Genomic DNA, 15,085 nt, shown 5'->3' with positions numbered 1-15,085 from the left:
AAGATAGAGCTGTAGCGGGGTCACTGGGTTGGCCGATCAGCTGTCCTAGAAGGAGCCAATCAGTGCGAAGTGGATGGATCAATCAGCAATCAGTAGGTTTGGAGGGGCCAATTTGCGTGAAGTGGGCGGAGCCAAAAGGGGGCCTGTCAATCAAAGTGGGGTCATTTTGAACCAATCAGTGTGAAGGGGTGGAGCCAAAAAGGGGCCTGTCAATTGAAGTGGGGTCATCTCAGACCAATCAACATGAATGGGCGAGCCAAAAAGGGGCCTGTCAATCAAAGTGGGGCCACCAACCAGAAGGATTAGAACTGGCTTGTGTTGGATTAGAACTAGCTGGTGCTGGATTAGAAATTCCTAGAACTGGATTAGAAAAAGGATGTTCTTATAGCGGTCCCCCCTATACTACTGGCGTACACCTTTTTTGTGACACTTATGCAGTACATATAGGTCAGAAAAAAGGCGTACACCTCCTGTTTCCAACAAATCAGGCGGACATAATGATGAAATTCGGGACGGTGATTGACTAGGAGCGCGCTATGCCGTGAAGTTTTGTTTCAAGAGTGATGTACATATCACTTTTTGCTTCCCCTTCCAACTGAAAGGAAAATAGATATTGAAAAATGTTGAACTATGACACAAGAGTGACAGACATAATGTTGTGGCTTCCCATTTCAACCGAAAGGAAAACAAATATTGAACTATGACACAAGGGTGACAGACATAATGTTGTGGCATCTGCTGATGTCAAAACCCATGCGTCGTGATATGTGGTATGACGCATTGAGAACATGAACAAACACCGTCCAGCTAATCAACCAGCTTTCAGAGTGTTTCTTTCCCTCTTTCAATTTGCTGAAAACAGGTGCGCCTTTATTTTTCTTCTTGTCTCTTTCTCTGTTTTTTTTTTTGCATTTTGCATATTGGTTTCCGAAAGGCAGGAGACAGAACGAAATCATTCTGAACAACCGTTGGCTGCGGGCAGTGTCATGTGGCGAAGTTCTATTTTGACACAGTAGCGCGTTCCTATTCACACCTTCGTATTTCTTCGCGTCGTAGTCGGGGAGAACGAAACCCCCGAACACAGAGGGGAGCGAGAGCCTTGGCTATTGTCATTGGTTCTCAAATGCACATGTCCCGTAACGTCAGTGACAAAATCTGCCGGGGCGACGGTCATGCGTCCTACGTAACGAAGAAACACGCTATAGCAACATGTACAAAACAACCGGAGTTTTATTTTACACTACAGACAAGAACCGGGAAGCCGCCTCACGCGACTTCCAAGCGCCGGCACACTGGCTTCCTGTATAGTTTTATCAATACCTCGCCCCCCCCCCCCCTTCCCTCCCTCCCGCTTCGATTACGAGGCGAAAGCAACCCCTCCAGCCGCTTCGTGGGGCCGCTGCGCGTCTCTCCAAACGCCACAGCCACATGAGTTTAATGTTCACGATGCCCATATTTTACGCGTCATGCAGGGTAACTTCGGACAAAGTGTCGCTACCCCAACAACAACTGATGGTCACGAATACCCCCAATAAAACGATGCCAACTTGTAAATTTTGTGAAGCTATTCCACAAGCTTTGTCTGGTTGCCTCGGTGCCTCCTTAGAAGAACCAAGGCTGGTAGAGTTGGACGGAGTTTGTACACGGTACACGAATCCATGTTTAGGCCTCAAAAAGAAATACAAAAAAGATGCACAAGGCTATTCCGAGCGGAGTAAAGAGATGTGCATATTTGTTCCAGATGGCCTCCGTTGTAAGATCTGCAACCAGGCTGACGCCGATGCAATTCTCATCCCGTGCAGCCAGGCCGCCTGCTGCCTGAAGTGCTCCGCAAGGCTACTTTTGTGTCCGATGTGCGGGGTTGCGGTCGAGAGCTACAGACGAATCACGGCATAATATTTATTGACACAGTGGCAGTTTCAGGCGAAACAGCTGGCGGATCTTTTCGTTTTTTTTTTTTTTTGTTATATACAGGATGTCCCAGAAAACGTGTCATTGAATTATAATAAAAAAAACTACACCACCTAGAGTCATGCGGTCAATGGCATTTGTTCTTACTGGGTTTTTGCCACCGGATTCCGCTCGGTCTTCCACTTCACCCTTTCCTGTCCTCCTCTCCACCACCTTTCCCTTCCCGAGAAACATGCCGCCTAATCAGGCAGGCAGACCTCTCGGTTCCTCCCAACGACACTCCTCCTCCTCCTCCTCCAAGCCTGTATGATTGCTGCGCGATAATCCATGCATTGTCCACCAGAGCGTCCCGAAGATATCAAAGTGAGCTCAAGGCCGTCAACCGCTGCTTGTGAATGAAAGGAACATTTCACCCGTGCACGATAGATGGCATCGTGCGCTAACGTGCACCGGAGCTCTGACGTGCACAGTGCGCGTACGCGTGGGTAGCGTGGTGCTTGACAAGATGCCAACAAGATGGTGCTTGCTGGTTCTTGGATCTCAGTGTCTACTATAGTCAAGCGGCCTTATGATGCTTTTTGGCCGTCCGATGATATGTATAATGACGGTATAGATGGTGTATAATGACAGAATAAGCGGAAACTACTTTAGAGTGACGAGTACTGCCTTGTGATCTGTGAAGTGAGTGATGATGTGTAGAGCTGGAATTAGCTGGACAAAAATATTACTAAAACGGGGGTAAAGCAGGACAGGAAACCCTGAAAAATGGGGACACTTTCTACGTACACACACGCACAACTACGTATCCCGTAGTATGTCAAAACTGCTTTTATTAGCTTTAGATTATTTTAACTTTTTTTGCATCACGGAAACTGAAATCGAGGTTTTTGAGATTTACTTAGACGTTCCCGTTAACAGCTGCCGCTGTAAAACAATGCCATGAGCGGTGAAATTTGAACAAAGAGGGGAACCTGGCTGACGGGCTCCACGGACCTCTCAAGACGAATATCTTGACTGTACTTTGTAAATGTCATCCTGTAGAAAAACCTGTCTGGGAGTGACGCAGCCGTTGCCTTATTTCATCGTCGAACCATAGCCTCCAATATACCACGTGGCTGCCCAATGATGCAAAACAGGCCGTTCACGCTACCGGGTATGGCGGCGCCAGTTTCCTAGGGTGGGAAGCAGGGAGAGTCAGAGCAGTGACGACCTTTGCCTGCACCGCTCTGTACAGCGCCTTGCAGAGATAAGCGTCCTGGATGGGTGCACGCTGTGCAAACATCCGTTATCGCTGATAAGCCAGCGTTTATTGAAGACTACGCGCCAGTCAGCGTTAGTACAGTATATATACACTCTTAGAAATAGGTCTTCAATTGTGCCGTCAAGAGCTGCCGTATCTAGATTCACGCTCAAGGCCGAAGTTTTAGACGACAGATGCCCACGTGACCTGGGAGAAAAGAAAATACCATAGAAAAGTGTCTTGCTTTTTTTGGCGCGTACGCCGTGTAGAAGACACGTTTATCACGTGACCAGGAATCGGACGTCGTGACGTCTATTTCGTGTTGTCTAAGTTTTTGCGGTGGTTTCTATGCGCTCGGAGCGTGGCTCGGAGTGATCACCCGAACGGCGTCGACGAGTCACATGAACTATGCGACGGGGCTAGACATGCTGGTGGCGCGGCACTGGTCACACCTCTTCTTCAACGCCTTGCCGCCAGCGTTTTCTCGCTTTGCTGGTTCTGGGATTCTTTGACAGGTAAGACACCTCCCTTTAATAAATTTTATTGGGATAACTATGCTAGCAGCACTACTATTGTAGTGGCTACCTGTTACTTCCCCACGCTTCTAACGAGCATTTGGAAGGTGCACGGGCGAATGGAAGTGTCATGGCGGTCGTGACAGAACGTCAACGAAAGTTATGTGGTGATGTCTGAGAAGTTGAGTAGTGAAAGTATTCGAGAGACGCTAATGTGTTGTCAGCTGTATCCGGTTTGTAGCTCTGTTAGAATTGCTTCTAAACGTGGACTTCACGAGCGCTAACGTTTGTGTATGGCGCAGCATGTTTTTGTCTTTCGGGGGCTCATTTCGACCGTGGTTTGAGTAAACATTCTCCGTCTCCGCTGGCTGCAGTGGGTATGAACGTCACCAGTGGGTTCAACGTGCCGCCTGGAGGAAATCTGCGTGCGATTCATACCGAAGACTGACAGAAATTAGCCAGTACACGGCACAAGTGTTACCCGGAACATGCGTCCAATGCTGACACTCACCTGTCGACCATGTGCAAGGTAATACAAGTGGGCCGCGTCGCTCGCCTTGCATGCGAGACGAGTTAGTTGTAGTTATTCGTTCGTCATGGGTAGCTTGGCCTGACTGGCGTTTGATGTCAGCCGCATTCAGTAAGATACCTCTTTGATCTCTCCTGCTACATACTTGGTACTGCTGTGGTACCAATGTACCGTTTTTCTCACCTCGCTGTCTCAACTATCATCGTTTTAGTATAAGCTATATAGTTCGTACCCTTTCACTGTTGTCGATAGTGACTTTTATTACACTTAATGTTGTTCCTATCCACTTTGTAATATGTTTTTGTCGCCGTTTACTTCGTCACAGTTATGTCTTGAAGCAAAATTCCGATTCGAGGCCAGGAAGCATAGAGGAAACGCTGCACAACGGGTGACAACTGCTATATCAACAGCCCCCACAAAGAGCTGTAGAGCCGCTGAAATATGGTGATCATATGCCCTGAGCAACAAACAGGTCTTCACCCCAGCGAAACTTGTTTCGTAGCGAATTTCAAGCTTGCAAATCGTTTCACAGCAGCGGCGTCGAGCCACGCCGTTTTGTGCAATCTGTGATATTTTGACTATGTGTGGTTCTAATTCATTTTTATTTTCTCCGAGTCATTTCTCTGTGAACAGGGTATTTTGCATAGTTTGCAAGTCTAGACAATATTCACTGTACCACAATTTCACAACTTTGCCGAAATAAAGTCGTCAATCGCCTTTCAAATAAATTCTGTTGACTGCAAGCCTGCCCTCTAAGCCTGCGCCGGGGGAGAGGGGAAAAGGACTGGGAAAGGAGGAAACTGTGAAGGATAAAACAGATGCCACTTTTGTGGCTTCTACGAGGGAAACCACGTGATGCGATGTCATTTCCCGCGCTTTCGCGTAGTCTCTACGTAGAAACCCCAAAATTACCGTTTTTCGGGTGGCTGTAGAAGACACGATATAGAAGGTCCATTTCTAAGAGAGTAGTCTCTTTTGGGTGTTATGTCATGTCTCGGACTGTCAGACGCCACCGGTTGTAATCTGCACTACGTGTGTAGGAGGACGGCGTCACTATCGATACTGCAGATATTGCATCGAGGTAACTATCACCACTAGGAGACTAGCGTCACTATTGTGGACGACCTGCGCCTGTGTGCTCTCAACTCATTGGGCAGGCATGGGGGGGGGGGGGGGGGGAGGGTAGTATATAGGAGGCTATGGTCGAACACAACGGAGACAACCTGACAACGGCAAGCAATGGGATCAGCGGAAGGTAGAAAAGAAAGAACCAACCTCTCAAGTTTTACTGCCCTCTAACCCCACAGAAAATGGACGTAAGCTGTGCTGGGAACACATCGTGGGAATGCACATCGTTCAAATAAGACATCGTAGTTTGGTGAACTGTCAAAAAACAAAGCAGAGCAAGACTAACCTATATAACCTACCCTCCAAAAACGAACCTAAGCAAGCCAAATTCAAAGCGTTGCTGTTGATCTGATGTGGCCGCCATGCTAAGCCTAACAATCACCAAACACATGACTTCGACCGACGTCATACTCACGCAACACTGCGAAGTTTGCAACTAACGTAATATTCAACACTATCATTACGCCACCCTATTGGAAAACAGTTTTTGGTGGGCCACCAGAGCTGATGTCTGGTGTGTTTTTGGACCTTGATGGGATGATTGGCCACCAGCCCTGATTCCACCAGCCTTGACTGGCTGAATGCACCACCAGCTCTGATCGGCTGAATGTACCACCAGCCCTGATGTGCAGTATGTACATCCACAGACTTGCATGTGCATATATGCATATTTGCTGGACTTGATATACATTTTCATCTGTAGGCAGACACATACTACCACTCAGGATTTTACACAGTAGTAATCCAAAACTAACGCCATGGAACGAGTGCATATGACTATAACACAGATTTGAAAGGGCAGCTAAGACACCTCAGTCTACAGCGTGGTGCTCTACCACACCAAAAATCAGTTGCAGCTTCAGGGCAGTCTGGTGTGCAATCATTTACTATCAGTGATGGCCAGTAGTTAACTACATGTAGTTAAACTACTAGTTAAACTACCTGATTTTAGTTAAAAAGTAGTTATCAACTACTTGCAGAAATGTAGTGGCAACTACTAGTTAAACTACTATTTTAAGTAGTTAACTACAGTAGTTAGGTTACTGAAGGTTCCAACTACTTCCGATTTTGCCGTAACCTTTACGGCACGATTGTGCTTCCGACTTTTACCTTGAGCTACTTGTTTGATGAGAACGGAGGTGCAGAGCAATTGTGTCGTGCATGTGTACTAAATCTTCACTTTTAATGCTTTAAAACAGGTTGCTTTAAAACAATGTTGAAAACAGGTTGTTGAACGTACACCATAGCTGATCTGTTCTGTTTCCCACCACTGTACTACCGCACATGCTTAATCTGTTGTTTTTTTGTAACGTCCACAGTTTGATTCCAAAGCGTAAGGATTTGTGTAGTTTGTTGCAATCCTGTGAATGTGACCCTGTTGCACTTACTGAAACTTGGCTATCGCCATATATATGAGACAGTGAGCTGTTACCAGAGTGTCCTGGCTTTACCTTCTATCGCTGTGATCGCGTAAATAGACGAGAAGGTGGTGTTTGACTCGCGGTTAAAAACTGTTTTAAATCATATGCTGTTCATTGTACACTTCCTATCGAAGTAACGTGGGTATTGATTGACTGCGTCACGTGTAGATTAGTAGTTGGTGCATGCTATCGACCTCCCTCAAGCAATGCATTCATCCCAGAATTACACAAATCACTACATCATATATTTCACAAATTCACAAATTCAAAGGTTATTCTTCTTGGTCATTTCAACTACCCCTCAATTAATTGGAGATCAACCTCAGCCTCTGGCAGTGAAGAACGTTCTTTCATTGATTTGTGTCATGTGTTTGACCTTCATCAGGTGGTTCATGAACCCACCCGTGTAACTCCCACCTCATCAAACATCCTAGACCTAATCCTCACTAATGACCCAGATATAGTAGGTTCTGTATTTTCTCCATGCGCCTTGAGTGATCACAAAGTACTACACTTTACAATACCTATCCCCAGCGTGCCCCGTCGTTCCTCGTGCAAACGCATAAGATCGATAAGGGTAACTACGACCAAATAAATTCTGAATTATCCAGTTACTTGGCTAACTTTCTCGCTAATTTTGAAGTACGGACAGTTGAGGAAAACTGGTATTTATACAAATCCAAGATTAATGCACTTATTGAAGCCTATATACCCTCCATTATCATCAAGACACATTGTCATGCCCCATGGTACAATCATGAAATCAAACTGCTCGCCCGTAAAAAGAAACGTCTGTACAGGCTTGCTAAGCGCTGTATAAGTCTACATCATCACTGCTAATATCAAGAGTGCGCCCGGAAATACATCTCATTGGTGACTTCTTCAAAACGCAGGTTCTATAGCGAGGGCCTCATTAACCTCTTGAAGCACAACCCCAAAGCATTCTACAAAGTTATAAACCCAAAATCTCCATCGGTAAACATCCAACTGAAAGATCGTGATGGTAATTTTCTTAGAGATAACCAATGTTCTCTTATCTTCAATAACGCATTTGCAAGCGTGTTCACCAACGAAGACACAACTCCCCCTGCCGCGCCTCCCACATCCATCTTCAATAGCATGTCACCGATAGCGATATCTCCTGCTGGCATTGAAAAGATTATCTCTTCCATCAAGGTTTCCTCCTCTGCTGGTTTCGATGGAATAAACAGCAAAATTCTTTAAAACACAAAGGCTCACTCGAGCAGATTTCTTACTGCAATATTCCAACAATCACTTAATAGTTCATAGATGGGTAGAAATCCAGCGAACCGGTAGAGATGTAGGAAGGGAGCTGCCTCAGGAGAGAAGCCGCCGATATTTCGAACAGAGACTGTTCTTCTTCTGGGCACCGTCCTCATCATTGGCATGATTTAAAGGGACAATTCGCATGAACCTTTGAACACGTCACACCTAACCCTTTATATACCATGCCAATGATGAGGACGGTGCCCAGAAAAAGAACAGTCTCTGTTCGAAATATCGGCGGCTTCTCTCCTGAGGCAACTCCCTTCCTACTTAATAGTTCAGTTCTGCCAGAAGACTGGCGTCGGGGAATGACAATACCAGTGCATAAAAGTGGTGTCATTCATTCACCGTTGAACTATAGACCAATCTCCATTACCCGCGTCCCTTGCAAAACCATGGAACACATTATATATTCGCAGGTAATCAACTTTCTAGAGTCAAATGCTTACTTTTCCCCCTGCCAGCATGACTTCCGTAAAAATTTCTCACAACTATATAGCTGGTTTTATCCACGGCCTCTACTCAAATATGGACAGTTTTACTCAAACAGATGCCGTGTTCCTGGACTTTGCTAAAGCCTCTGATTCTGTACCGCACGCTAGATTAATGGTTAAACTCTCACAACTAGGCCTTGATGCACATGTTCTCTCCTGGATTAATATGTTCTTAACTGACCGCCTCCAGTCCACTTTCGTGAACAACCATTCCTCATCGTTTTGTCACGTATCAACTGGTGTCCCCCAGGGTATGGCCTTTGGGGTATGTGAATAAATAAATAAATAATGCTCGTCTAGTGAAGCCTCATTTGCTGTGAAATAATTCTGCAATTTAGTTTATCGCGTAGGCACAAAAAGAATTTCGCCGCAAGCTTTGTGTTTGATGATCGTAGCAATGGCTTGAGCCAAAGTTTATCATTGCTTGTGATTCATATTTAGGTGTCCAAGAACACTACAAGGGATTGGTGTTGATGGACAACGTTAAGTAGTTATAGATGTAGTTAAACTACATTGCAGTAGTTAAAGAAGTAGTTTTAACTACTCCCCTGAAAAGTAGTTGAACTACTAGTTAAACTACTCAACCGCAAAGTAGTTAGTAGTTATAGTTAAACTACTGTAGAAGTAGTTAGTGGCCATCACTGTTTACTATCAATGTCTTGTGGTTCACATCAAAGGTAATCAGCAGGTTGCTCACCTGATTGCTTCTGTAAAAAGTGTGGTGGTCCATCAGGTGCTGTCCCAGCCGTCCTGGTGGCCAACCAGGGGCTGTCAGAATCAACTGGTGGCCAATCAGGGGCCACAAGAACAGGTCTCGTGGTCCACCAGGTGCTGTCAGAGTAAACCTGGTGGCCAGTCACGTGCCACCAGAACAGGTCTGGTGGTCCACCAGCTACAATCAGGGAGTGTCTGGTGGTCCACCAGGTGCAATCAGGGAATGCCTAGTGGGCCACCAGATGCCACCAAACAAATGTGATTGGCCATCAGAATTTCTGGTGGTCCACCAGCATTATTTTTTGATAGGGCATGCACTCTCTATGTTGAAGCTTTAAATACGTCGGAAAGGGAAACACACACACAAAAAAGAGAGAAACACTGTCAAGGAGCCCGCGAAGAGGGAATCAAATACGTAACATGAAAAACGGTTAGGAGCAACTAAGATTTATTTGAACAAGAACTTTCGTGCAGTCCCGTGCACAAAAGTTCTTGTTCAAATAAATCTTAGTTGCTCCTAACCGTTTTTCATGTTACGTGTTTAAAGCTTTAACATAGAAATCTGGGAATGTGAACATCTACAGTTTTAAACAATGGGATATCGTGGCCTCCCCCCAAAGCGAATCCAAAACCAATTTAGTAAATCTGAAGTCATACTTGATGAATCCCGTCCAGTGTTAATGAGTCATTCGTTGTTAACGTTCACTGCATCACAATTCACTGCACGGTTCACTGGAAACCAACACTCCGTGCGCCATGCGATACCTGATATCTCACTTGGGAGATTTCACAGCATATTGGCTGCACAGGTACATACATTCAGAGATCAGGCATGACAGAGATCATATCCATATTCCTTTCCTGCTTGTGTAGGCGTCTGGTTGACTCGTCACAAAGGAGCTTGCGCAGCTGCTATACCGAAAGATGATGCTCCAACCACTTATCCATTCTACTGTATCCTTGCAGATGCTTTTTCTGAAGCAGATATGAGTTGAGTGCTTATACCTGAACAAGAAAGATAGGGATCAGAAACGTGAAAACAAAAAATTCTACATGCCAAAATGTTGCATATAGGAGCTAACTTGCCTGTCATAGAGTGGGTAGTGGAAAAACGCAGTATTGGTCCTTCTTGAATCGTTGTCGCACCAAGCAAGTGAGGCACACCTGTCTGTCTTCCACTTATCTATCATTGAATTGACTTGCAGAAGTATCCATCATGCACCGAGTTTTTCAGAGTTGGTATCGACAACCTGTTAGGGAAGGACACTAAAAATCATCCAAAGCGGTACCGGCATAGACGGTTTCCTTGCGTCCCTGCTGCACTCACCACATTTCGAAACTTTACCAGCCGCAGGCTGTAAAGCGAATCGCCAGCCGCCGGCTCTAAAGCGAAACGCACCGCCTCCAAAATAATGTCGCCACCGGCGCGCGTACGCTAACGATCTCTGATTGGCTGCGCAATATATGTATAAATATTTGGATGCTCATTGGTCTAAAAAACTGGCGTCAGTTTCCTTTGCGCTGATTGGGCGAGGGTCATTTGACTGAGGAGCGAGCATCCGAACGCGCGAACCGCTCAACGGAAGCAGGCGAACGGAGGAGAATCACGTCTGTTCGGCCACGCGTGTTCTCTCGGACTGCAACCGTTGTGCACGCAGACGCTAGGGGTAGTTTGAGGGTTTTGAATGCTTTAGATTTAGATTGTGGCGAACTGCTAATGTGAGAACGGAATGGCACGTCAACCTCATCATCACAACAGCGGGAAGACGAGCATGTGATGGAATCCCTGCACCTCCAAAGGACGCAGAAATCGTCAGAGAGGAAGTCTGCACTCTTTCCGACGTACTGCAGGTGAACGGTAAGACAAGTTTCATTACTTTTTTGTGACTGAAGGAAGTAATGCAGGTTTATCACGTTAAGTGTATTACGTACAACATTTACGAGTCACTCGGTACGTTAGCGGCGTTTCATTGTGCAGTGCATTGCCGTAACTTGTACGTTTCTGATATGCCGTTAATCAAATTATGTGTGGTTATGCTAGTTGCCCCTCATGCGCGTCGCAGCCGTTCGTTCACTGTGATCTACGAACATTCGTGACAAATGCCTTGGTGTTCAAATACGAAATCAAGATCGATTGCCTATCATAGCAGTGGTTTTCGTGCAGAGTTACGGATCATCAATATATTTTTTGTTTTGTTTTGGTTCTCCCGCAGCCATCGGCAACAACGACGCACATAGCCCAGCATTGGCTTTTGAACTGCCCTTCGATGTCGAAGCACCTAAAGCTCCAGTGAAGCCTGTTACAAGACCTAAAAAGATATGTACTGTAGCATTTTCGAGGCAGTTCCCGACGACAAATAAAGTTGTTTTGTCATACACCATCGCTTTTCGATTGTCTGCTTCGGGACAGCATGATCGTTGCTCTACAGCAAGCAAGCGCCGAAGACAAACGGACGGGGCTGGGGGGGGGGGGGGGGCGAGAGAAGAGACGAAAAACACGAGGAGAGAAGGAGGTTGGGGAAAAAGGTCGGTCTGCGCATGCGCACTGGGTCCCAGCTTTTTTCCCGCGCTGCAGCTCGGGGACGCTGTGAGTGGCTCCTCGAGATCACGTGGTTTGGGCGCCCGCCATTTTCCCTGGATCATTGCGTAAACGGCAGCTTCCGGCGATGACTTTACGGCGAGTTGCTCCGGCACCCCGACACGGCGTCACCGCGCCAAGGAAAGTTCATAATTTTAAACCAACCAATGACCGATCGGGGGGGGGGGGGGGTTATGGCAGGATAGGCTCGCCGTTGTTGGCCACACAGAAGTGAGCATCGTCACGACTATAGCCCCCCCCCAAAAAAAAAAAAGAACGCAAAGCAAAACAAAACACAAAGGAAGGACGGACGGATGGAGGATAGAGGAAGTTGAAGGGTGGGGCTGGCAGTGAGGTGCACGAGTTCACCGGGGAGAGTAGAGTATTAGATGGGTCGATGAGCAAGGCCTGTCTTCAGCAGGAAGCGAATGAGGTTTCTTGCTTTGGCGGAACGTTCGGCAGAAGAACCAGCGGAGGTAGAGGATGTCCGCTAGCGAGCCCGAGGTGGAGCGAGGGCAATGGGTTTCGCGCGCAGTCCCGCAGGAACATGTTCGATTGTTTCGGGTTGTTGACAGTGGCCATAGCAGGCGTCACCCCTAGAGCCTATTGTCCCTAAGCCTAGCGAACTTGCGACGCCTAAAACAGCTCCCGGAATTTCCCGCACAAACTCAGTATTTACGTGTGTAACAATTTTCAGTGTAAAGGATTTTGAAACGCAGCGTTATTGTCTGGGTAGTGATCTATTTTATTCAGCGCCAAGTATTTGTACTAATGCTACGTAACACCCGAGGCTGTCTCATTACCTAGCTACCAGTGAAACACACGCGAATAGCACAGCGCGACTTACATCGAAACTTATATCCCCATTTTTTTCTTTATTCACATCACATCACATCAGCACAGCGCATATGACCTCGCTGGGATGGCGTGCGCTCCATCTTTATGAGTGGGGTGATACACGGCAGTCCATCATACAGGCACACTGTAGATATGCGGTTAATGTATACAGGGTGTCTCAGTTAAATCCCCGGGCTAAATAATTCGCGAACCGCTGCACCAATTGAAGAAGTTTCTTTTTTACAAGTATCTGTCCGATACCACCTGCAAGCTGCGCACCGCGTGAATGAGTGGGAGGCGCTCATTATTTAAATAAAAGTTCAGATGAGTTGCTTGAAAAACATAACTTCTAAAGCAGGGCGCGGTCGGCATTAAAATGGGTACTGCGCCTTTTGGGACCTTCAGTGGATACCATTTACAGAAAAATCTGCTACCGAAGCGGGTCATCTGTTGCAGTAATTAATTGGTTTCGGTTTACATATTTTTGTCGCGGCTGGTAGCGGTGAAGCGAAAAAGGACGTTCTTCCACTCCCTTATCCACCTATGAATTACGTGTTCGTGAGCTTACTTCGCAACGGGGAGTGCTGGAGAAAAAATAACAGCGTCAAACAGGCTACGCCAGTCCCCGCCCCGCTTATCTGAGTGATATGCGCCCTTTCTCTGTTATGATCGCACGGACGAAACACAGTTAATCACATAGTATCTTGGTATCACATGCTTTCCATTTTTTCTTCAGCACTCCCCATTGCGAAGCAAGCTCTAGAACACGTAATTCATTGATGGATAAGGGAGTGGAAGAGCGTCCTTTTGCGCTTCACCGCGACCAGCCGCGACAAAAAAATGTAAACCTAAACCAATTAATTACCGCAACCAATGACCCGCTTCGGTGGCAGATTTTTCTCTAAAAGGTGTCCACTGAAGGTCCCAAAAGGGGTAGTACGCATTTTAATGCCGACGGTGCCCTGCTTTAGAAGTTATGTTTTGCACGAAACTCATTTGAATTTTTATTTAAATAATGAGCGCCTCCCACTCATTCACACGGTGCGCAGCCTGTAGGTGGTATCCGACAGATAGTTTTAAAAAAGAACGTTCTTCGATTGGTGCACCCGTTCGCGAATTATTTAGTCCGGGGATTTAACTGAGACACCCTGCATATAGCACACAATAAAACGAACAGGTGACTTGCCTCATCGTCCCATATACCTCCTATCAGCCCCTGCTCTGTTGGCGTCACCTTCCTCATCGGGCCGTGCTTTGGCAACGCCTCTCAGAGCTTGCGTGCACGGGCGTCTCCCTCGCAACACTCGTTGGCCCCGTGCAGCGAGCTAGCCAGTGGAGTGTCACAAAGGTGGAGCTCCGCTTTCTCTGTGATACTTTGGTGACAGGTACCTATATGGTTTTGGAAACATCTATGCAGAGCCAAGCAGTGTCTGTTAACTGAAACGATGTTGGTCATTCTGTTCCACATGAGCCCATATATGATCATGAACCATATCAGTAGCCATCAGCCAATCAGTAGCCATATGAACATGAGCCATATGATCACATATCTGTGGAGTTTCTTTAAAATGTGGCTACACTGATTTCAACTCCTTTGTCCGCCATCATCAATTCCTTATTTCATGAAGGATCGTACCCTGATGAGTTAAAGGTCTTGAAAATCTGCCCAATTTTCGAGAGCAGTAGTCGTTTATCTCCCGGTAACTACGGACCCATCGCGATTCTACCCACTATCAGCAAGGTATCAGAACGCCTAATACTATCCAGATTAGAAGTTTCCTTTTTTTTTTTTTTTTTTTCAGAGGCGTTCCTTGATATCGGATAACCAGTTTGGTTTTCGCCGGAACAGGTCGACTAAAATAGCAGCCCTCTCAGTCTGCGAGTTGATTAAGTCTATTGAGTCTAAGCTCCTAACTATGGGCGTGTTCCTTGACCTTTGGAAAGCATTTGACACGATTACCCACCCATTACCTTGTTCGAAATTAGAACGATATGGAATTCGAGGCGTAACTCTCAAACGTATATCGAGCTACTTGTCTAATTGAAAGCAATTTGTTCAATTTGGCGATGCCTCTTCATCTGTTGGCAACATTTCGGCGGGTGCCCCCAAGCAGGAATGGGCACTATATTTAAACACATTGTATTTAAAATATAAATACATGTATTTAAAATACCTATTTAAGTACAGACAAGAAAATGTATTTATATGTATATTTAAATATCATTTTAGGCGTATTTATGTTTAAAATACACTTAAATACACATATCTCATCCTCCCGTATTTGTGGGCTTCTCCACATCACTAGCCTCTAGTGATGAAGGGTATCTTGTTAGAGGCTGCAGGTCGCTCATCCCCACGTGTTTGGGGATTTCCGTCCTTCTAGAAAACAGCACGATGCGCGAATGAGGCCATTGTCGCCCCCGTTGTTTC

At 46.1% G+C, this 15,085-nt stretch overlaps 2 protein-coding genes and 2 long non-coding RNA genes across 5 annotated transcripts in view; 3 read left to right on the top strand and 1 right to left on the bottom strand.

Annotated features, from left to right (window-relative positions):
* The window catches only part of LOC135366561 (baculoviral IAP repeat-containing protein 7-B-like), a 41,408-nt gene extending 39,379 nt beyond the window's left edge, over positions 1 to 2,029 (top strand). Inside the window, exon 6 of the mRNA XM_064599314.1 lies at positions 1,742 to 2,029. Within this exon, the coding sequence (XP_064455384.1) occupies positions 1,742 to 1,896 (155 nt within the window). The 3' untranslated portion in view covers positions 1,897 to 2,029. The remainder of the gene's footprint in view (positions 1 to 1,741) is intronic.
* LOC135366559 (uncharacterized) overlaps positions 1 to 10,840 on the bottom strand; it is a 72,804-nt gene extending 61,964 nt beyond the window's left edge. Inside the window, exons 1-3 of one of the 2 annotated variants that reach the window (XM_064599309.1) lie at positions 10,567 to 10,840; positions 10,326 to 10,489; positions 9,897 to 10,244 (exon numbers count right to left, since the gene is read on the bottom strand). The gene's annotated coding sequence lies outside the window, so the exon portion shown is untranslated. Of the gene's footprint in view, positions 1 to 9,896; positions 10,245 to 10,325 lie in introns of both variants that reach the window. The other variant, XM_064599308.1, reaches the window with a different exon arrangement.
* LOC135366562 (uncharacterized) lies at positions 3,270 to 4,938 on the top strand. The gene is made up of 3 exons (XR_010414218.1): positions 3,270 to 3,666; positions 4,041 to 4,195; positions 4,521 to 4,938. It is a non-coding gene; the product is annotated as an uncharacterized LOC135366562 (long non-coding RNA).
* LOC135366564 (uncharacterized) lies at positions 9,139 to 11,617 on the top strand. Its single transcript, XR_010414219.1, has 2 exons — positions 9,139 to 11,097; positions 11,453 to 11,617. It is a non-coding gene; the product is annotated as an uncharacterized LOC135366564 (long non-coding RNA).
* The last annotated feature ends 3,468 nt before the right edge of the window (positions 11,618 to 15,085 follow it).

The sequence above is a fragment of the Ornithodoros turicata genome, chromosome 8 (assembly GCF_037126465.1).
Source record: "Ornithodoros turicata isolate Travis chromosome 8, ASM3712646v1, whole genome shotgun sequence".
Classification (NCBI taxonomy): domain Eukaryota; kingdom Metazoa; phylum Arthropoda; class Arachnida; order Ixodida; family Argasidae; genus Ornithodoros; species Ornithodoros turicata.
The sequence above is the reverse complement of the archived record's forward strand: the minus strand, read 5'-3'. Positions and strand labels throughout refer to the sequence as shown.